At 41.0% G+C, this 21,493-nt stretch overlaps 2 protein-coding genes and 2 non-coding genes across 11 annotated transcripts in view; 3 read left to right on the plus strand and 1 right to left on the minus strand.

Annotated features, from left to right (window-relative positions):
* Positions 1 to 44: 44 nt before the first annotated feature.
* LOC106746088 (CD63 antigen) lies at positions 45 to 4,861 on the plus strand. Its single transcript, XM_014622286.1, has 5 exons — positions 45 to 2,091; positions 2,573 to 2,761; positions 3,229 to 3,393; positions 3,762 to 3,974; positions 4,302 to 4,861. Exons 1-5 carry the CDS (start codon positions 2,029 to 2,031, stop codon positions 4,362 to 4,364), a joined length of 693 nt encoding a protein of 230 aa, XP_014477772.1. The 5' UTR covers positions 45 to 2,028; the 3' UTR covers positions 4,365 to 4,861.
* Positions 4,862 to 6,768: 1,907 nt separating this feature from the next.
* On the minus strand, positions 6,769 to 6,840 carry Trnad-guc. The gene has a single exon. It is a non-coding gene; the product is annotated as a tRNA-Asp (tRNA).
* A 3,625-nt stretch (positions 6,841 to 10,465) lies between these two features.
* On the plus strand, positions 10,466 to 10,538 carry Trnav-uac. The gene has a single exon. It is a non-coding gene; the product is annotated as a tRNA-Val (tRNA).
* Positions 10,539 to 17,975: 7,437 nt separating this feature from the next.
* Positions 17,976 to 21,493, plus strand: part of LOC106746090 — a 259,684-nt gene continuing 256,166 nt past the window's right edge. For 3 of the 8 annotated variants that reach the window (XM_014622290.1, XM_014622293.1, XM_014622294.1), the window contains exon 1: positions 17,977 to 18,367. The gene's annotated coding sequence lies outside the window, so the exon portion shown is untranslated. Of the gene's footprint in view, positions 18,368 to 18,398; positions 18,807 to 21,493 lie in introns of those variants that run through there. The other 5 variants (XM_014622295.1, XM_014622296.1, XM_014622297.1 and 2 more) reach the window with 3 other exon arrangements.

Raw genomic sequence — 21,493 nt, forward strand, 5'->3', positions numbered from 1 at the left:
TGTAGAGCCATTCTTTCCAGCGCATTATAACGTCGATTAAACAAGTTCGCAAACGTCGATCAAACTAACGCGTTATCAAGCGCAGGGGTGAACGGAGAGATTCGCCGTTCGTCGCATAAATATCGAGCGAAATGCACGAAGTGTGGGGGAGGATGTTTCAGTGGCACGGCGGCTGAAACTTAAATAATGGTGTTATCATTATGCACGTACCATTACGTAGATAGGTGCAACTACCTGAGGAATGAGCGCGGTAACTGTGTTTATCGTGCGCTCCTATTAACCCATATACCCGCGTCTGTACGTACGAACGGCACGAAAGCATTTTCGAGCGCGAATGCTCCGTACATGGGCGGAACTTTTTCCCCCTGCGGTCGAGAGAGAATATCGAATCAGGAAAACTGTGTTATATTCGCGCGGCTCGCTGGTAACCCATATCGCGAGCGATCGGCGGCGGATAAATAATGTGACATTATTGAACTGTGCGCGCAGGACTCGAACGTTTAACGCTACGTTCGCGTTTCCGATCTCCGATAAAAAAAATTGTTGCGGTCGCGTCCGTCCATTTGTGAGCTCGTTTGCCGAGCAACGTCGGCGCGTTCGGAGTTAATTGAAGCGTACGCCGAAACGACATTGTGTCATTCCGCGAGTTAGCCTGTACCGCGAAAAATGGCGTGACACATTCCCCGGCTGCACCTTGCCCTTCAGTTAAAGGGCTGCATACGACCGAGTGGTTCCAAAAAACACACCCAATGTTTGAATTTTTCTGCTGATTGCATTATTGACTTTAGATGTGCTTTTGAAGGACGACTCTTCTTCATACTTTTATTTACATATGAAGCCTATTACAAAAAGTTGATATATAACGCTGTTATTACCGCTTCCGTGAAGCTCGTTGTCGTTAAACGATATCCAAGGTATCTCGGAAACTGCTGAGCCGATTTGCACTGTCGTTTTGCATAGATATTCTTAGTAAGATTATCTAATATTTGTCGTAGGATGTTTGATATCTATTAAATGTAGTATTTTCTTTTTATAAGCGAAAGAAGAGAAATGTTGTGTCGAAAAATCGAACTTTCGACTTAAAATGTTAATAACTTGACCACAAATTAATATTTAACAATCCGGCTACGACAAAGACTAGATGATCTTACTAAGAATATCTATGCGAAACTATAATCAAATCAGCCCAATAGTTCCCGAGATATTTCGAGTAACTCACTGAGTTGACTGAGAAGTCGGGAAAAGCGAGCCCACGCGCGTAACGTTCGAGACGACTCGTTAGAAGGGAAGATTGAAGGAAAGGAGGAAACGAAAATACCGAATAGTTAATCAACCCAGATATGAGTACGTAGAATCAACAGGGTTAACAGTTAACGTCTCGCGTACACGCGAGCCGTATCGGCAGTGCGATCGAAGTTCCGTCGAGGAACCTTCCCGCGATTAATCTTCTAAATCTCGCGTGGAGACGCCGTCAGCCGATGGCTTCCGGATCGATGAGGGTTCGCGAGCTAGGCACCGGCCGAAGAGGACACCGAACCCTCGGCCCGGCAAGTGGATTCACCCGTCGAAGTTCGTGGCCGGCTTTTACGAGTTCGCAAATACCAATCCTCCCTCTTATCTCACCCATCGTTTATTTTTTCCTTCTCCCTGGAATACAGTGGCCAGGATTATAACGGTGCGTCCGGGTAGCCATGGTTACCATCGGCGACCACATAACACCTTTGCCCGGGATGTCGACCAATGGCGGGCTGGTAACGCGCCGGGTTCGCCGGTGGGACCTCGCGCATCGCCCTGCCCGGACGACCAATGAGGCCGTCTCTACCTCTTCGTGTCGGCCTGCTGCTCGAGGATTTCGATCGAAACCCTTCGTCGCCACACTCGAAGAGGTATTACCTGGATCGCTCGCACTGACCGGACGGCCGTCGCAAGGGGCACGAGCGGTCGATTATGCGTCGCGCCTTTTGAGTTCCCGCGAGGCGTCTCCTGTTTGGAAGTAACTTCAACCGGACGAAGGGACAGGTCGGCACCATGGAGTCCTGCGGGATGAGCGTCATCAAGTACATCCTCTTCATCTTCAACCTGGTCTTCGCGGTGAGTAGAGTGAGACGAAGCGATTCTCTTCGCGGGTGAGCGAAGAGCGAGAAACGCGCTCTTTCGACCCTCTTCGCGGATCCCATCGAGTTCCTACGAATGTATCGTGCTTCTCATTCGTTTTTCCGCGAACCTTCGTCGATACACATTCGAGCTTGATACGCGAAGAGCCGCGGCGACGAGTGTTATTTTGGATCTCGATAATGTTCTCGAAGGAGGGTTCCGTAATCAACGCGATGCGATTTTCAATTGCTTGAGAAAGAAATTGAAGAGCCGAGTCGAAATTTGGATCCTACGTTTCAAGTGGAGAATACGGGAATAACTTTCCATTTGTAGCATCAAAGGGAACACAATAGAAGACCTTTGAGGAAAGTATTTAGTGTACAACCAAATAGATTCAACGTAGAATTGAAATTTCGACTCAGCAAGAGACGAGGAAAGGAGAAGAGATATGTATGGTCGGCACGATTAAATTTTCCAGATATCTGGCATAGGTATTATCGTGGCCGGGGCGTTGGTGTTGGCGGATGTCGGCGAATTCAATCACTTCATGGAAGGGAGGATAATGGCTCCGCCAATAGTGCTTATAGTTGCGGGATCTATCGTTTTCATTGTAGCTTTCCTAGGCTGTTACGGCGCGATCAAGGAGCATTACAACATGTTGATCGCCGTAAGTTGAAGGAACAACTGCGCATTGATAAATTACGCGGAAGCGTCATCTGCGAAATCTATGATATATTGATCGAAATAACATGAAGATATCAAAGAAAAATTATTTATATCCCACGCAGATCTGTACGCTGAAAACTGTGTTTTCGCCGGGGCGCCTCGTTTATTCGCGAAGAAAAAATATTACGCCGCCACGGCAAATTGTTGGTTACTATAGAGACAGCAAAAAGACTTGTTAAGAGTTGTTAATTGCTATCTGCCGGATATATAGACAGCAAGATCATTTGGTTATGCCGACTAAATTTGATCGCCGTCGCGGCAACGCTTCGCTGCAACAGCAAAATTATTTTTTCCGCGTAACGAATCTTCAGCAAAGTAACGAACGTATTGCCGTGCCAGCGAAATTCTTTTTCTCCGCGTTTATTCCCCGATCTGCGGGGTCGCAAATTAATCTATGAAATGATCTAGTTCGCGGCCGCGCTGTTAATAATCTTCGTGATCGAGCTCGCGGTCGGCATCGCGGCGGCGGTGTTCAAGAACGATTTCAGCATGGCGATGAAGGAGACCCTGAAGGAATCGATGAAGAACAACACGGAGGCCGACAAGCAGGCCTGGGACAACGTGCAGAAAAAGGTCAGTATACTGAATCTGGAGCGTGGCCGCTAATGGGTTCGTCGATATAAGGCGAGAGGCGATGAAATCGATGTAGCCTTCGTGCAGCGAGGAAAACAATGGCGATGCACGTTGATGATTACCGCCGGTGTTAGGCTAGGTCGGACGAAAGCGTCATTGCGTGCGAATAACGGGCGAGCGATTAAAGTCGCTCTTGCGAACTACTGTGCGCCAACGTGGCGCAGTTTCGTGTCTTCAACTCCTCTCGCTTCGTCCAGTTGGCCGAGGCGGCGTCTCACGATCGCCCGTTCGTGACCGTCCTTGAAATTATTCATGAATCAAACCGTGATCGATGATCGTTCGATTAATATCACTTGTGCGCTCAACAGCTGCAATGTTGCGGCGTGGACGGTCCTAATGATTGGAGCGCGGCTAATGGATTCAGAAACTTCCCGTCCTCCTGCTGCATGGATATGCAGGTGATATGTCAGCTCGGCATCCCGGCGGTGTACAAGGACGGATGCTTCAGCAAGCTGGAAATGCGAGTCCAGAAGGGCGCCACGGTCTTGATCGGAGTGGGCATCGGAATAGCTTTCGTGGAGGCGAGTATAAATGCCGTTTTATCTTATTTGTTCCGCGAGATATTTTACTTAGATAAGTCGAGGCTACCTGTGTGATACCGTGTCGGGACCCGAAGCGAGTCCCGTCGAGATCAAACTAAACGAGTTTCGAGTTAGAGCGTAACAAGGAAGATAAATAAATGCATGAGTTCGCTGATATCCCTTGTTAATGTGAAATTAATGTATACATTGTACATGCTTTTTCGAGAAAAATCACTGAATTTCTCACAGCCACGCTCTCATATCTGAAAACCCCGCACGGCGACATGTCGGGCTTTCCACCTCGAAATTACGTTCTCTTCCTTTCAGATCGCTGGCATCGTGCTCGCTTGCTGCCTCGCCGCCGCCATAAAAAGGGAAGGCGACAAATGAAACGAGGTGTATTGATTTCATTTCGCGTTGCGTTAGACCAAGCCGCATAATTCACCGTGCAATTCGAACAAATTGTTAGGGAAACTACATTCAATCATCGGCGAAGGAACGAGGAATCGAACACCGCGTTAGCTAACTGCCTCGTTTAACTGTTTACTCGCGCATTGACTTACCCATTCGCGATATTCGTTTAATTCATAGAGCGGTACAGAGACGAAGGTATTTCAAGTTTTCGGTAATCATACCCGATACGTTTATGTTACGTGTATTTTGTAATTACGCCGTGTGCTTTTGCCTTTATACGCGTAAGCAATAAGCGTAAACTGAATAATTGGAGAGAGATATTTCTTTAGAATAGATAAACATTAAATTTCTCTATTGTTTCGATTACATATTGAAATGATTGTTCTCGATTGACGCGAAAATACGTTGTTGAATGTTATAGATCGTAATTATAATATATGCAAAATATTATCAGATAACACAGGATAATCATAAATAATTGGTGTTGTCGATATATATTTATAAAATATTTTATGTATATTTTTTATATTTATACATATCGCGCTGATACTTTGATCTTGCAATCTTTTACTTATCAGAGACTCCATTTATTCAATTTTATTTTATTTTAATTATGAATGACAGATTTTTTAGATTAGAACTTACACAAAATGTAGATCGTAAGCGTATATTACGTTAGTCATGTATGTTGTTACAAGAGATATATTTTATCTTTGACAAATTTTGATGGGTGTATATTGCCATCGTTTTGATATACGATAATAGCTAGAGATATTTTTAATCCAGCATAATCATTGTTTTGTCTATATTATACATACACATATACACAAGTATCATTTTATATTTATTATTTATAAATAAGTGGTAATGTGGTAACCCCCTGCGAAAATAAAATGTCTGATGTATGCGTTGTGTATTAAAGTTTAATATCAATAATCTAGTATTTTCAAAAGCTCCGCATTTAGGAAACAAAGATTTGTTAACTTACGAAGTCCTGACTCTCGCAAGATTTCTTGTTAAGCACCTCAGTAGACATTTACTGAGATATTTGTCACGTGTTTCTGTAAATTAGAAAATATTCATTATTAATCATATTCCACGATGGAAAGAATGTTGAATCAATTGTAAGAATATAAAAGATATCGATAAAGTATCTTAGTTTCATCAATTTTTCTTCTAACAGCAGATTTTTTTACGGATTTTAAATTGATTGTTTCTTAGCGATATATTTTAATGAAAAGTTGCAAAAATAACCTAAAACTTTTTTATTTATAACATATTAAATATTTCAATATTAATTTCATTTCAAACGATGGGATATAATGAAATCTGTCAAGCGATCTGCTATTGGGAAGAAAAGCTGTGAATGCGTGTGACTTTATATATTATATATTTTAAAAAATATTTCACAAGTTACTAAAATAGTTTTTCAAAACTTCATTGACATATATATTTATATATTAACACTTGCAGGTGTAATCCTACATGTATTTTGTTTCGCCTCTTCGATATTATTTTTTCCGTCCAAAATTTCGACTTTTACGTCTTTTCCAGTCGGCATGTCTTTAGTCTCTTTTTGCTTTTTCTTTTCTTCCTTTCTTCCTTTATTCTTTTCTTCTAATTTTCTTCCCTCTTCTTCTTGTTTCTCCTCTTTTTTCTTCTCTTTTTCCTTCTCCCCTATTTCCTCTTCTCCTTTGTCCTTTTCCCTTTTTTCCTTTTCTTCCTCTTTTTTCTTTTCCATATCATTTTTCTCTTCGTTATCCTCGTTTCCGACATTAATGGACATGAATGGACGACATATTGCTCCAGGCTTTGGAATTTTCAGATTCTCTACCTCGCGTTCCTTTTTTTGTGTATCTTTAATGATGCGGCATTGCAGAGACGACAGTATGATCCCGAAGATCTACGTGCAATAATTTAATTAAGGATTTAAGTCGCAAAATAAGAGAAAGAAGTGTTAAGAAAATTTTAAAAAACAGTTCTAAATTAGTCGAAGAATTAGTCGACGTGACATTAACGATAATTGTAGGATACTCCATACACTTGGTAGTTTCTCCAAAATATTTTACCTCAATAAGCCCGGCGAATGCGAGAACAGAGAAAAGAAGCCAAGCGTAATAACGCGATATGCGAATGAACTCTTCAAAACAACCATTAGTTTGCAAATAAGGGGAACCTAAGGTGCAATTTCGTACGTTATTTCGGCAACAAGACGCAGGAATGGTTGTATTCCACGTAGTGACATCGTGAAGTCCGCAACAGGAAAGCTACAATTTTTAATCGTTAATTACGTTATGCGAGATGTTTTATTAATTAAACTTTTATTAATTTTTGAAAAACTAAACAATTTTTATATAATTACGGTAAAAAAAAAATAAACCTCCCCGGCGGGGAATCGAACCCCGGTCTCCCGCGTGACAGGCGGGGATACTAACCACTATACTACCGAGGACTGTTGAGATAAATGTAACTTTGACCGGTACACATAATGCAATAAGCTTCAAATATAAGTTAAAAATGTAATAATTACTAATTTTATATAACAAATATTGCATACATACGATTATATATACATCATATTATTTATATTACTCGTCTATGTTTTGCATTATCAATAATAATAAAATTTTTACACAATCACTATTTGTAGTTATATTAACCAATTTTATTTAAAAAAATTATAAATAAATATTGATCGATTGAAATAATATTTTGAATAAAAGTAGTTGATTTGTTAAATAATTCAATCTAATTATAAAAAATTTAATAAAAGAATTTGTCAATAAATAATGAATTAACATGTAAATTCACCTTGGTATGTAATTTATCAATAATGTATTTATTGTAAGTCATATCTTTTTTCATTTGTTCGTGCAAAAGACCTTTCTGCGTATAATCCGTGATTACACCTGTCGTAGCGGTATAAGCAATAGTACCCACTAGAAACGCACCTAATAGTATTCCGTTCTGAGAAATAATTATAATTTTTGATATTCTGTCATATATTTTCATATTATAAGATATGAAAGGTGACACGTTAAGTTTTATGATGCAAATATAGAGAGTGTTCGAAACTTTTCTTTCGAGCGCTCGTGTAAAGATAGAATGGGTTAAAGTGAGTAGAAAAATCTTTTACCATTTTGCAAACAGCCATCACCAATCAACCAAAATTTCGGGTTATTAATTATTGAAAAGGGCTATATATAGAGACTTTTTTAATTAATAACTTTTCTTTTAATTAATATCTCAAAAATTCGCGTGTTATTTGCAAAATAATACAGGACTCTTTGTTCAGAGTGGCCTAATCTACAAGTATATGACAGCTGTTGTACCTAGCGACAAGTATATGACAGCTGTTGTACCTAGCTGTTGTACCTAGCGGTTTAAGGTTCGACGTTTAATATACTAATGATTTTACATGAGCAATTGAAAGAAAAATTTGGGACACTCTGCATAATAATATATATTATAAAATATAAAGAATCCGCACACAATAACATAACACAATAACATAGTATATTCTATGATAAAATATGTAATATCATAATCTGTACGAGAGAATGTACCGGTTTTCGTGCTTTGTGGTAACGTTAATATTTTCCAATATATTTCCGTGCGTTCTCTGTCGGAGCGGATAAAATTAAAGAGTACCGTGAATAAACATTTTGGGCGAATTAATTTTACCAATGTGCAATTTTAACGTCAGCAATTTCAACGATCGTAAATCGCGCATACCAAGAGACACGACGCATCAAAATTATGATAAAATGCAATCCGTCGCGCACATTGTTTCGTGTCACAGGGGATGATTTAACGCGCTTACCGCCACCGTTGATTTATAGTCATTTTTTGCACCGGCAAAAATACCAAGCCAACTGATCAAAATCAGTATGATTGAACAGACCAAGAAAACGTAGACGTTTATGCTCTGATAGTGATGCAACAGCGTCAATTCGTCGCATAATTTCACTTGGCTGATAATACTCAGGGCTAATCCACCTTTTCCTAAAAACTTTTATTTTCGAAGAGATAACAATTAAATTACACAATAATATAATAATATTTATTGTGTTTTTTATAATAAATATTGCAATACACTTACGGCTAAAATGAAATTACTGAGAATATGAAAGGCTTGAATCCACAGTCGTACATTGCGTTGCATTGGATCTTCCTGGTCACTCTTCCTGGTCATCGCGTGCTTTTTGGTTTAATTACACGCTCGATAACGGACAGAATGAAAAGTTTGGGAAAACTTCACACACGAAGATCAAGACTGTTCGTCGATTCTTTGACAACTGTGTTTCTTGTGACACACATTAGTCTTACCAGTAATGTCTTTCTTAAATGATACGTCTTATCTTATAATATATCTGAACATATTCTTTTCTGCTGCACTATAAGTGATGTCTTATTTATGTGATATTGCGATTACTCGTTGTACATAGAGTAAAAGATTATAACCGATTGTCGCGACTTTCGTAAACGCGACTTTCCGTTAACAGAATCGATGTATAACAGGTAAAATAAATGTGAGTTAACTGGCGCAAAAATATCTCGTCGACGCTCTGTTCCTTCGTTCCTAGCAGATACAATTATGTATAAATGAAATCAAATATCTCTCACAGGATTCCTCGTGAAACTACATTGAAGTTACTCTTTCATTATTATAACTTAAAAAGTGTCCTACAAATTCAGACGCTCTACGTCTTTTGAATATTTCTCCACATGCGTCAGAAATCGTTAAAGTATAAAACAATTTACACAATTATCACTTTACAAACGGCTTCTCATAGGTCATTGTCAGTGACTTTTGTGCTAAATCCCACAAAGATTAAAGTAATTAGTGTGCGTTATCAGTATATCTTGGCGTGTAAAAAGGGATATTAATTAACGTGATAACTGTTAGTGAAAAACTGAAAAAGTATAAATATCTTGGATAGCCATAATTGCGAAAGTATTATGATGTCATAGCTTGTATAGTTTTTCCAATGGATTTTATCTGTCGTGATAAACCAAGTACCATCTTTCACCTATATATTTATCTTTATAAACATAGTTATATTTTTTGCGGATTTTCTATCATAAAAACATTTGTGCCATATAATAGAGTTGACAATATGCGCATGTTGAAAGAGACGCAACAGTAGCAATAGCAAATAATATTAATAATAATTTGAAGTTGTGCATTGGTTTCATAATAATTTATATTCATATTTGCCCACGTAATAAATATTCCTCTTTCCTTAACTTGTTTTTTCAAAGGTTGATTTGATAATGTCATATTTTTTAATAGAAATATTTTCGCTTTCACTTATCAAGCGATTCATCATTTGTGTTTATCGATGTGACGACGTATATTAGCGGTTTCCTATCTGTCTAAAAAAGATGTGTTTCAAGGACATTTGTTTTCTATCCTTTCTTTTCCGGGATTTATCTATGCTGACTCGTATTGTATCTTTGATCTATGCGACTACTCCTTCCTTTGACCGCAAATTTAATTATAATTTCAAGTTCAATTATATCAATTTAAATAATGAAAGTGCAATAACGTTTATAGGTTACTTTATTATATATGTAATATATATGTTTAAATTAGAAATTTGAATCAAATCGGATATTTTTGCAAAAGAATATTTTTATCAGGCAAACGACTAAGAAGACGGGCGAAAGATAGAGGAATCGTATAATTATGAAATCCGATTTCTATCTTGCACTATGTTCACTATATATTATATAATATCATTCTAAGTGAAATGGAAAACATGGTAAACGTAATTTAACAAACTTACTTACAAAGTCGTAAGAAAAGTATTCGATCCACATTCGATACGTAAGAATGGATCACGATTGCCATCTGTGTGACTTGAAATGAAGTGTGCGTAGTTTATCGGTCGAGTGCAGATGACATATAAGTGAACACCTTGGAAATAATTTTTTCATTTATAATTCACGTACATTCTGTTCTATTGATGGATCTATATAAAAAGTCGCGTGATTATTGAAAAATTTAAATTACATTTAAAAAAGTGCAGTGACTCAGGGCTTTGAACATGATAATCGAAGGGTATCCTCACGGTTCCGTGGTGTAGCGGTTATCACGTCTGCTTTACACGCAGAAGGTCGCCAGTTCGATCCCGGCCGGAACCACTTCTTTTTTTGTCTAATAAATTTTTTTATCTTTGAGCGAAAAACAGAATTGTCTAACAGATGTCTAGCACGAAAGTTAAGAAGAAAAGAAATAGTATTGTAAAGTAGGTTTTCTGTTCACAGAGAAAAAAGATCTCTTTAGACTTTTGACGAAATTTATTTAATTGAAATAAATTTGCTTGATACAACAAATAGAATTGCTTAGTTTCTTAAACAATAAATGTTTTATATCAAATAACATATTTCTTTTGTATTTTCATCTAAATATTACAATAATTGTCCTAAGCAATAAATTATTGTAAAAAAGTAATAATATATTGGAAAAATATAAAAAAATGTCCTTGTTTCCAATGGAACAATATTTAATACTCGATGAAGTGGATTTTTTAATTGAAAAAAACGGAATATTATTTTTTCTGATTAATATTGTTTTTTCTATTAAAAAACATGATTTACTTTAGTAAAACAATAACATTTTCATTTAAACAAAATGATATTCGATATTAAATTATATTATTTATGTCAAACAGACATACAACGTATGTTAAATCCAAAGAAATCTATTTTATTTATTTCGTTATGTTAAAAGGCCGCCTATATAAATTATGTTGCAGAAAGTCATATAGAGATAATATGCGCCGAGTACGCCTATTTTATTGTCCTCGTTGTGTGTTCTCTTGTTTGAGAAATGATCAAAGGAGAGTTCGACGAAGCTTGCGCAACACGAAATCACGTTGTAATATTGTACCGGGCATCGTTCGACAAAGGCTCGGAAGGGTTATTACGCCCCTCATTTAACCCTCATGGGGTCGTATTGATCCTACGTGGTACGTACGTATATATGAGGAAAAAAGGAGCAACACACAACCAATGGCCAATCATTATTTTACGAGAGTATTATTATGCATACTTCGTATGCAGACGTTGGCATTACGTAAGCTTGAAGTTCATAATATTTCTCCGCACAGCAGGAAAAAAATTTTATTACATTAAATTTTATTAAAAATTTTATTATACAAGCTCATTATTTCCTGCACATTCGCCGTAGAAGCTGTAAAAGTTCAGGAGAAATCGAAAGAAAAATTTTATGTCGTAACTAAACGGCACAAACTGAGATGCTCGCATTCAGAAGATTACCCACGAGATAATTTCCTGTGATGTCCGGGCAAATATCGGCGCGACGTGAATGTCGCACGGTGGAATCTTCGATTGTTTTAACAGCGAAGTGCAAAATTTCGACCGCACAAAGGATCGAGAGGAAGAGAAAGAGAGAAGGAGGCTTTTAAACATGCATCGATATTGCCAGGCTCGCTATCTTGTCGTCGCGAGATAAAATACTGCAAGGGGCCCAAATGAAAACCGGATTCGCTCTGGTTGCGACGCAATGGTAAAGAAACAGTTGGTTGGGCGCAGGTGGAAGACCAGATGGTACGGCCTCGCGGAGAGACAGTGAATGAAAGACTGAAAGGCGTATTCGATACTCCCTGTCTTTCTGCTTCTTTCTCGTTCACTCTCTTCCTCTGCGTGCCGAGTGTATAGATGAGACTGACGCGAGTGCATCGGCCGAAAATCAATTACGACTTCCTATCGTTTCCGCTTTGCAATGTCGCCCGACTCGTTTCCCCGTGATGTCACACTGGACAACGATGACCGATTGATCGTGAGACGAGTGACGTACAGGTACGACGAAGTCCTTCATTCTGACATTGTTTAAACTTAATTCAACTTGTACTCCCGCAATATTGAAACGTTATTTTCCTCCGGGTTATTTCCTCCGGGGGATCAAAATATATAAAGATCGCTAGTTGAAGTACTTACCCTGTAACGCGCACGAATAACGTGGAATAACTTCGCCGCGGACGGAAGTCAACGGGGGATGTTTGAATAAGATCAACCTTCGCCGCCGCCGCCACCGCCTCTCTCTCTCTCTCTCTCTCTCTCTCGAAACTCAGCTCGAAAACTATAATGAGAAGATCAACAGAAATTATTAATTTCTTCATCGTTATTTTGAAAATATAGTCGGAGAATGATGTGACTACAGATAGGATGCGTTGCGTCTATTGGATACGTTTCGAACGGATTTGTTCCATCTTTTACAATTGATAATAAATAAATATGAATTTCAAGCTAACAAATATGTTAACAAAGAAGTCCTACATTTTTGTAACACCTAACGAGTGAAAAACTTTTGTGAAAAACGACAACCTGCACAGGGACTGGAATTTGCTTTAATTTGTGTAGAATCTATTTGCAATCTACGTAAGAGATCTCGCTGTGTCTAACTTGTGAGAATTTTATTATCTAAGAGCCACTCGCGTGTAGAAATGTCCGTCGAACATAGAGTGGAGTATGAAACTTTCATTGGACGCTAGCTTGAAAGTTTTACTTTCCGAGAGTCCCTTTAGATAGTAAAACTGTCGAATAGACATCGTCTTGTAGGCAAGAGATAGAATACTTGTGAGCTACCTTCAAGTACGTAAAGTTTTCCATTTGCGAAATCGCGTTATATAATAATTAAGGCAGCAACAGAGGCCCCCAGGAAAAAAAAAGAGAAAAAAGATAGAAATTGTATATAAACCTAATTCAAAATAATCAATGAAAGAATGAATGTTTCAGTATTGATTTTTACGTGGAATTTATAAAAATCGATAGAGTATCACGGGCATATATGAAATATTTCAAAACCACCTATTTTAATTTTCATAATAAATTTGTCACTGAGAAATATTCGTTAATTTCTTAAGATTGGAGACATATTTTTGTTAACAAATTTCGGCTTAATTACGCTCGTCGCCGAAACCCGAGAAAATTATTAGCTCCAGGTCTTTAAGAGTCCACGGTTCAACCCTGATATCAAAAGTGTGATATATTGCGCACTTAAGAGCTGACGAACGCGCGACGCGCCTCGATTCGTAGTTACAATTCCACGGTGTTATTTCGGGTCCACAGGTGGGCCATCGCGGAGACGCGGCATGATCGTTCGAAAGTAGACGATCGCTCATGAATAAGACGCGAAGAGCGATACCGCCCGCGTCGAGCGATCAGTTTCAATGACGGGTTCAGCGAGCTCAAGCCCTTCAATTTCCTCCACCCTTGCTCGCGCATGTCCTGCGGGGGGACTACCTGTCCGAAGGGCCGTGAAATCTTGAGAAACCAGTCCCGCAGTCGTTAACGTGGCCAGCCGCATCGGCGACGTTCACCTGCAGCTTCTTTCGTTCGGGCCATCATTCACGCCGGCTGAACTTGACCCCGAATTCTTTGATCCTGTCTCTCGATGAGAAATGATTCCCCCCTCCCTCCCCCTTTTTCCCGCGGTTTCCTCGATAGTGTGATTGCGTCGCTCACGATACGAAGATCTCAGTCGTTGCACAATGTATCGCGCTTAATACCGTGAATAACGCAGGTGATTAACTTCCTATCAAATGCCCACGGGAGTATCGTTTCGATTCTGCATTGAAGTTCTTACAAAATTACTTTCCATGCAAAGCTCTCTCTCTCTCTCTCTCTCTCTCTCTCTCTCTTTTTCGCACATAGGGTCATTGCACTAATTCCGTACTAATTCCGGGGTTAAATTTACACCGAACTAATTTCGCGTTAAGATCCTACGAAAATCCGGTATAAATCTCCGGTATAAATCCTGCGCTAATTACCGCCTGAGCTTTTTAAAGAAGCCCCATTCTTCTGGCTACAACGTTTTCTCTCCGGCGAAGTTCGCCGTGCACACATACGCGCGCATGCACGAGCGAAGGACGAAAAACGAAGCGCGAAACATAACAGAAACTTCCTCTCCCTCTCAGATGAAACCGTCTTTTATGTCAGCTTCAGCGGCTGTCAAAATTTTCGGTGGAACGTTGCCCGCGTTTTCACCCTTCCGCTCGACGGAGTACGCGGGCTGGATGGGAAGGGATGTTGGCAAGTAATCCAGCCGTGCAAGGCGATGCATCCGAGCTGCATCGGGCGCTGCGCGGTGCAGGCGGCAGCGGGAAAAATCGATGCATCCGGCGAGGAGCGTCGCCGAAACCGGCTCAGCTGTGCTCGGCGTCGCTCGAACTCGGACGAGAAACGAGCGTGAATCCGGAACCGGGTGAGTCAGGGTTGAAACAATTGGCACGCCGTTGTATGTTGCGATTAACGCCCACCGTGCTAGCGGGCACGAGGAGAACGAAGACGGCCGTGGCGACGGCATTCGCGTGTGCAAATTTAGACGGCGCGAAGCCGGGCTAAATCTCATTTGAATTTAAAAATACGCTCATTTCCGAGGATGGACGTTCGGCGAGGATTGGCGCGGCGAAATACGCCGGAAAACTTGACGCATGCTTTCATGCATATATTTGCATCGGGAATGACCGTGCTCTTTTTCGGTTGCCGCCAAAATTCGGAGAGTTACGATATTAAAGTGAAATCGAGAAAACCTGAGTCGACATTTTGGCTCTGTGTTAATCTTAGCTTGGCAGTTGTGAGTCAAATTAACCCAAGCGAAAAATTAAGATCTTATAATTGTTAAATCTCGAATAATTGGACATAGAATTCTTTCCTTAAAGCATGCAAAATGTTCTGCTTCTTCTAGTGTAGAATTAATATTGTCTTTTCTTATACTTTTCTCTCTTTTAAAAAAATAATCTATTTTAAAAATAATAATTGCCACAAATTTTTCAAAAAACATGCGATGTTTAGTTTCGTGAATCCAAAGATCTAGTAATATAATGGTGGTGGCGGCAAGAGAAGGGTGAAGTAATTCCATATGTCACGTAATACTGGAAGAGAGTCCAAATATTTTAAAATAAAATGTGACGAAAAGATGAGGAGGAGTTAAAAGATACTCAAACTTCGCGTGACGTAATTATCGACTTTTGCAGTGTGTCGCTGCAATCACAAAAGAGCCTTGTAGTATTTTTCGCGAACGATAATTGTTCTCAGGCGTCTCGTGGTTCAATAAAGCCCCTCAGCGTGTTTATGAATATGATTTATGAAAATCTGTGGAGACGCGAGCGTGCGCAGGATTGGGCGCAAGAAAATGTGTGTTTCGCATTTTTACGCGATTATTGCCGCGGGCGAGTCGCAGTATATCTTTGTACCGTGAATACGTTAACCGGCATTCGCGCGATTTCACTGCTCCGTTTCGAATGGATGCTGCAAGGGAGTAAAACACGTGAATTTGCATAGGCGCGTAAGCGTGCGTATATGCATGGCGTAGACAGATGTTAAATGTCCGAGGGTCTCGTATACCGTCGGCATTAACGCTACTACCGTCGCTGCGTTGCGGCGTAGTTGTACGCATCTAAATTAATTTTGCAGCGCGTGATAAATGGTCGCTAACGTATCCGACAAATTGCGCGCGGAATCGTACTTAAAGAAGCGGCAATCTGCAATTACGCGCTCGCTCGCTCGTTCGCTCGTCGGCTTGCCTCGAATCGCGAGAGTCGGTCTCGTAAAAACACGTCGAAAAGTTTTTCATCGTCGATTCAATGGGGTAATTTTGCGCACGACGAGCGCGCTCATCGTTCATCCTCATGCCTAATGAATCGACAGCTCTGAGGGTTATTTTCTCTTTTCTCGCAATAGAGCGAAAATATTTGCCGTCTGGCGCGATGTACCACATTTTGTGAGATACACGATCAATTCGGTGGCATATTTTCGCGCGCCTATGCCAAGAGTTTCGGTCAACACAAGCGCGAGACACGTTGTTTATCTTATCTTATCGCACGTCGCTTTTAGCCATGCGTATCGAGTCACCATAGCACCACGAGGAGGATCGTCGCTTATTTTGATACGTTTTTCACGTGGAAATTCATTTCATGCGGAATTTCACACGAAAATGTACGATGAACAACGGTGTCGAATGACCAAAGTGCATTCTGGATGCAGGTATCGCACAATGAGGTGTAATCTTGCCATTGACAGAAGCGCACGACTCCTCTTCGACTGTACGTTTTACGACGTCGGAATGCATTAGTGAAAATCGCTCGCGATAAGATAACGCTACCGATGCACCTTACATCTCTCGGCGTCCGAAAAAATGTGCCGTTGCATCGCGGAAGTGTTCGGTGTCAGTGCCTTAAGCTGAGCTCACGCCAGTGCCGTGTGTTGCGTCCACGTGCATCGGGTGAATCACACTGTAAAAAATTTTGTGTTAACTTTAACATATTTTATATGTGCTATATTTTTTTTCATCCACACAAATGTTTATGTTAGTTTAACACAAGGTAAATATGCCGAAAAGTAATACAAATATTATGTAAAAAATTAACGCAAAAATGTAATATCTACAATATGTTAATCGACATTGAAGTATAAAATATGTTATTTTAACACTTACAAGTGTTACTTTAACATTTACACATGTTGAATATCGACTCGACACAAAATATATGGAGATAGCATAAACGTAATATGTTAAATCAACATATATGTTAACATAATATGTTAAATCAACAGGTATATTAAAAATGTAACACAAAAATTTTAACAAGATTATTTTACTTGAAGTAATATTTATCAAGTAATATTTATTTGATTCAAGTAAAATATTTTCCAGGTAAATTCAAGTATATTCCAGGTAAATTCAAGTTTATTTGATTCAAGTAAAATATTTTCCAAGTACATTACACAAGTAAAATATTTCCTTTATTCAAGTAAAAATTTGCTGAAAAGTATTAAAGTAATTATTTATTTGAATCTAGCACTCTCTCTCTCTCTCTCTCTCTCTCTTTATTTTGTGTACTATTTTCACGAATTCTCGTTAATTGTATAAAAAAGATTCTTACCTTATTACAATTCATTTTCTCGACAATGTTGGCAGAAGATATCCGGAGAAGCACCGAGCATCCCTTTCAGTCGTCCCTTTCGTCACGAAGTGGCGTGATTGGTCGATTGAGATATTTTGAATATGTTTATGGCGTCGACATTTTGCGTAACCGTTGACTAATTTCACGCGGTAACCGATTGACGCTCGTCCCATCCTACGATTCGTATCGGCCATTATTAACGTTTCACACACCTCGAATGTGAAAAATTTACGTTAAGACGCAAACTTTACAAGCGACATATGCATTTTAACACATTGATAAGTGCTAAGCGCCGTGCGCCTTGAAATACCAATTTCCCTTTCCGAGCTGAGCGATCCACTCACCGATCTCAAGCATGGATCTCAGTCCCGTTCATCTCTCGTCCGAGACTCGCCGCGTCGTTGGATCTTGCGCAGCCGCTCAAAACCCGTAGTCAAAACAAACGTCGTCGGCGCGGATGAGACAATGTCGTTTCCAAACATCGGCAAAAAAAGTGGGCATTGCTTACGTACCGATCTCGGGACTCGCTCGGCTCACGGGGAGACTCTCGCCGCACCTGTCGTCGCTCGCCGTGGTGGGAGAAGGTCGGCTGCCCAGCCGGACGGAGGGGAGCCTCCCAGTGCGCGCGCTGGCGAGTGGGGGGGCGCTCGGCGCGTGTCCTCTCCGTCTCTCACAGGCGCTCAGTCCGAGTTCGACGTGCGCACGGTGCGTTTCCGCGGTCGCTTCGTTTCGCGCGTTCCGGTGAATTTACGCAGCCCCGTCGTCGAGTACCCCGCCCGCTCACGTTCTCCTCGTGTGTTCGCTCCGTACGTCGCGCGCGAATCGCGGTCACCGGGTCGAATTTCGAGAACGTCGTCCCGTGGCGCGCGCCCGTCGCACAGACGTCGTGCCTCGCGTCGTTTTCGGAGCGGGATGCGTAGGAAGCCGGCCGTACCAGCAGGATCCTCGATCGCGCCGCACAACTCCTGAGCTGGTGGCGTCGGATCCTCCTTCTTGACCCGGCGGCTGCGCTGCCCTTGGACCCCGCGGAGCCGGCGAAATGAGGTGAGCCGGCCCGATCGATGTATCCGTCCGTTACGCTCCGCCATATTTGCATCACGCTGCACTTTCGACAAATTTGAACGATCCGAAGGGGCGTCACATGATCGTCCACGCATGCGCCTAGAAAGAGACTCTTGATCAACGGCTGCTCGGATGTTTCGCGAAGAACCAGCGCGATGCTCCAGTTCCGAAATTGTACGCGTTTATTGATCGTTCCGGTGATCCCGGCTGCTGGAGCCGGTCGTGCTCTATGTAGGCGCTTTTGATCGTGGGCGGTTCGATCCTCTCCTCGAGGCGGAAGCGATCGGGGTGAAGTGCGCGCGCTATCGGAAGTATCGGCGTCGTTTCGCGCGGAACTTGATCGATGAGCGGCCATTATCGATGGAACCTGTTCATGCGTGCATGCATCTCGACGCGTTCCCGGTGATCAACGCTCTTGGTGGTAATTACTTTCTCTCTCTCTCTCTCTCGGCCATGTCGCTTCGGGGTGTACAAGTCGGCGGAGGTCAAGCCGGAAACGCGACCGGGCGGTGAATCGCCGCGTAAACAGTCGAGTATTTTAGACTTAGATATATATATATATATCATAATACATCGTAATCGCTTCGAGCAGGGGACGTTTAAATGTTGAAATCGAATTTCGTCGGAATTTTCAGAGAACGAATCGGGTGAGAACAGTTGGATCACGGGAATGTGTCAAATATCATGTCTTCGAACATTGCGCGGCGGCATAGTTCGTGAATATTCGGTCAATTAATCGGTGACCATTTTGGACATCAATTCGCCTCGAATTTGACATGAACATTTCAAGAGTGCGTTTCGGCGTACGATAATGCCACGATATCCGAATTTTATCCTCAACACGCGATCCCACTGTCGATCTGCGACCATTTAATGAGATTTATCGCGTCGCTCGACGCTATTATAACGTGCGAATAAATTGCCGCGAGAGATATTATTACAACCGGTTCGGATATTAGTGTATTAATAGGTCTTTTTTCTTAGTAAGTTGATATTAATTAACAGAATGAATCTTTCATTATAACTGTGTCTAGCGTGTCTAATAGGCCGATAACGAGGCGATAACGCGTATACAGAGAAAATTCTGCAACAGTCCATTGATTAGAAGCGCGGAATCTCGCGTTCTACGAGTATCCCCTTGAATGTCGTGGAGCAAGGTCATTAAACAAAAACCAGCTCTTCGTTCCGTCGACGGCGATAGCGATACGTTAACTCGCCAGATTGTAAACTAGATGCACAACGATCTGCTTCACTTTATTGAAAACTCGCGAAATATACCTCTATCGTTCGGAAAATTATCGGAACGATACGACATGTTACTCATAATGCGGGACGTATTATTAATGACACACGGGGATAATGTCAGCTTTTAATTTTATGTGCGTGCGATTTATTTCCACATCTCTCCGAAGCGAAAGGTGGGTATCCGCGATACATTGCTCGCGTGTATACTTTCCTAAGTACGATTCGAATTGTACGACAATTCTCCCCGTGGTAGTCATTAATCTTCCACGATGCTCTTTTTAGCATCCGTCTGCCGGCAAAGTCATTACGGTCGTATTATTTGCGTTCGTATATCACGCCGGTACATTATGACACTCGTCGTCGATTTAAACGGCACGGCAGATAAAATACCGCTCGATCTATTCATATTTGTACTTTGCCCTTATATACACGCCGAGCGCTAAGCGATCGAAATAGCCTTAGCGCGGGTTACGCAATTTCGCGGCAATTGGATGGCTCAGCTGTATCGATCGCCATTGGTTGCAAACCAATAATCTCAGAAAGCAAAGCAAGGTCGCTCTAACGCGCCGGGATCCAAACGTCATTCCCCGCAGGTCAGAAATCGACGTTTGCATTCCACTCGTGCCCGCAAAACGCAAAATCGTCGCTTTTTCTCTCGTATAAAATAAAATTATATCTCGCGTTTGTTTGTCGACGCGTGTACGAAAAGTTTTTCTTGAAAGCGCTTACAATGAATTTTCAGTCTACGTAAGAAAAAAGAAACACGTAACGTCGATTCCTCAAGGTGGATAATTTGGTTTGAGAGGAATTGAAATATTCGATCTGAAATTTCCCAATTAACAAAGTACACAATTAAAATTCGTTCGCTTCAACTTTTATTAAGAGCGCCTGCTTCGAGCGGAATATAATTACGCGCAGTAAGATAACAACGACGCATCTTCAACTCCTAACAGGAATAAATTCATATTCGATAATTCACAATAAGAGCATCGCCGTTGCTCTCCGTCCAGGGAAAACGCGTTTTTTCCGAGGTGAGCCAATTTTCCCGACCGGTTCATAAAAGAGCGCGCGCTCTCTCTCTCTCTCTCTTTCATCTAGAGCGCTGTCGATTAATTATCGTCTTAATTAAAGGGACGTGATTTATTATTCGACCCTTAATCAACGGGTTCCGCACAACGTTCGAGCTTAATTCTCGTCGGTCAATTAGGTAGCGATGTAAAAGTGATTTTCGATATTCAAATAAAAGTGCGCGTCACACTTAGGACGTCTCTTTGAGAAAGCGGTGTTATCGATCAAATTTTCGTCTGCGATGTCGAGTCGCTAAGGGCCATAAATTATTCCGCGACGGCAGTATAAATATTTTCCGAACGACGCGCTTTATTATTTATACGATCCTTTGTGAATGGCAAATAGAATCTTCGCGGCCGTGTTGTGTTACGTGACGCGCGTTTGCCTTCGCGTCGTAAAATGGAGCAACGCCGTGTCGTGCCGTGCCGTGCCAATGGAAAAAGTGAATTATCATCCGCGTAACATTTCATGTAAAATGTGTATTTAACGATCGCGCAGAATCGTTGTTACCTGTTTTCGAATTTCCGTCGGCGAAACAACACGTGACAAAGTATCGGCTTCGGAATTTATCTTCCGCGAAAAATAATATCTCCATTGCGCTCACATATATCGCATGGGCTTTAATTTCGGGCTAAAACAATATTTTCGATCTATGTGACGTTTCGACGAACTCGCGCGGAACAGTTTCACAGATTAAAAAAAATTCATTCGGTAGATACTTTTCGTTTTCTGACAATGAACTTAATATAACCTTTTTTTTACACGTACACGGAGAAAAGTAATTTTACTGTTATA

This window comes from Dinoponera quadriceps, unplaced genomic scaffold (genome assembly GCF_001313825.1).
Source record: "Dinoponera quadriceps isolate SergipeBrazil2010 unplaced genomic scaffold, ASM131382v1 scaffold1782, whole genome shotgun sequence".
Taxonomy (NCBI): Eukaryota; Metazoa; Arthropoda; class Insecta; order Hymenoptera; family Formicidae; genus Dinoponera; species Dinoponera quadriceps.

Coding starts and splice junctions, on each gene's coding strand:
- LOC106746088 (XM_014622286.1), top strand. CDS start 2,029: ATGGAGTCCTGCGGGATGAGCGTCATCAAGTACATCCTCTTCATCTTC. Junction 2,092..2,572: donor TCTTCAACCTGGTCTTCGCG/GTGAGTAGAGTG, acceptor TAAATTTTCCAG/ATATCTGGCATAGGTATTAT. Junction 3,975..4,301: donor TCGGAATAGCTTTCGTGGAG/GCGAGTATAAAT, acceptor TCTTCCTTTCAG/ATCGCTGGCATCGTGCTCGC.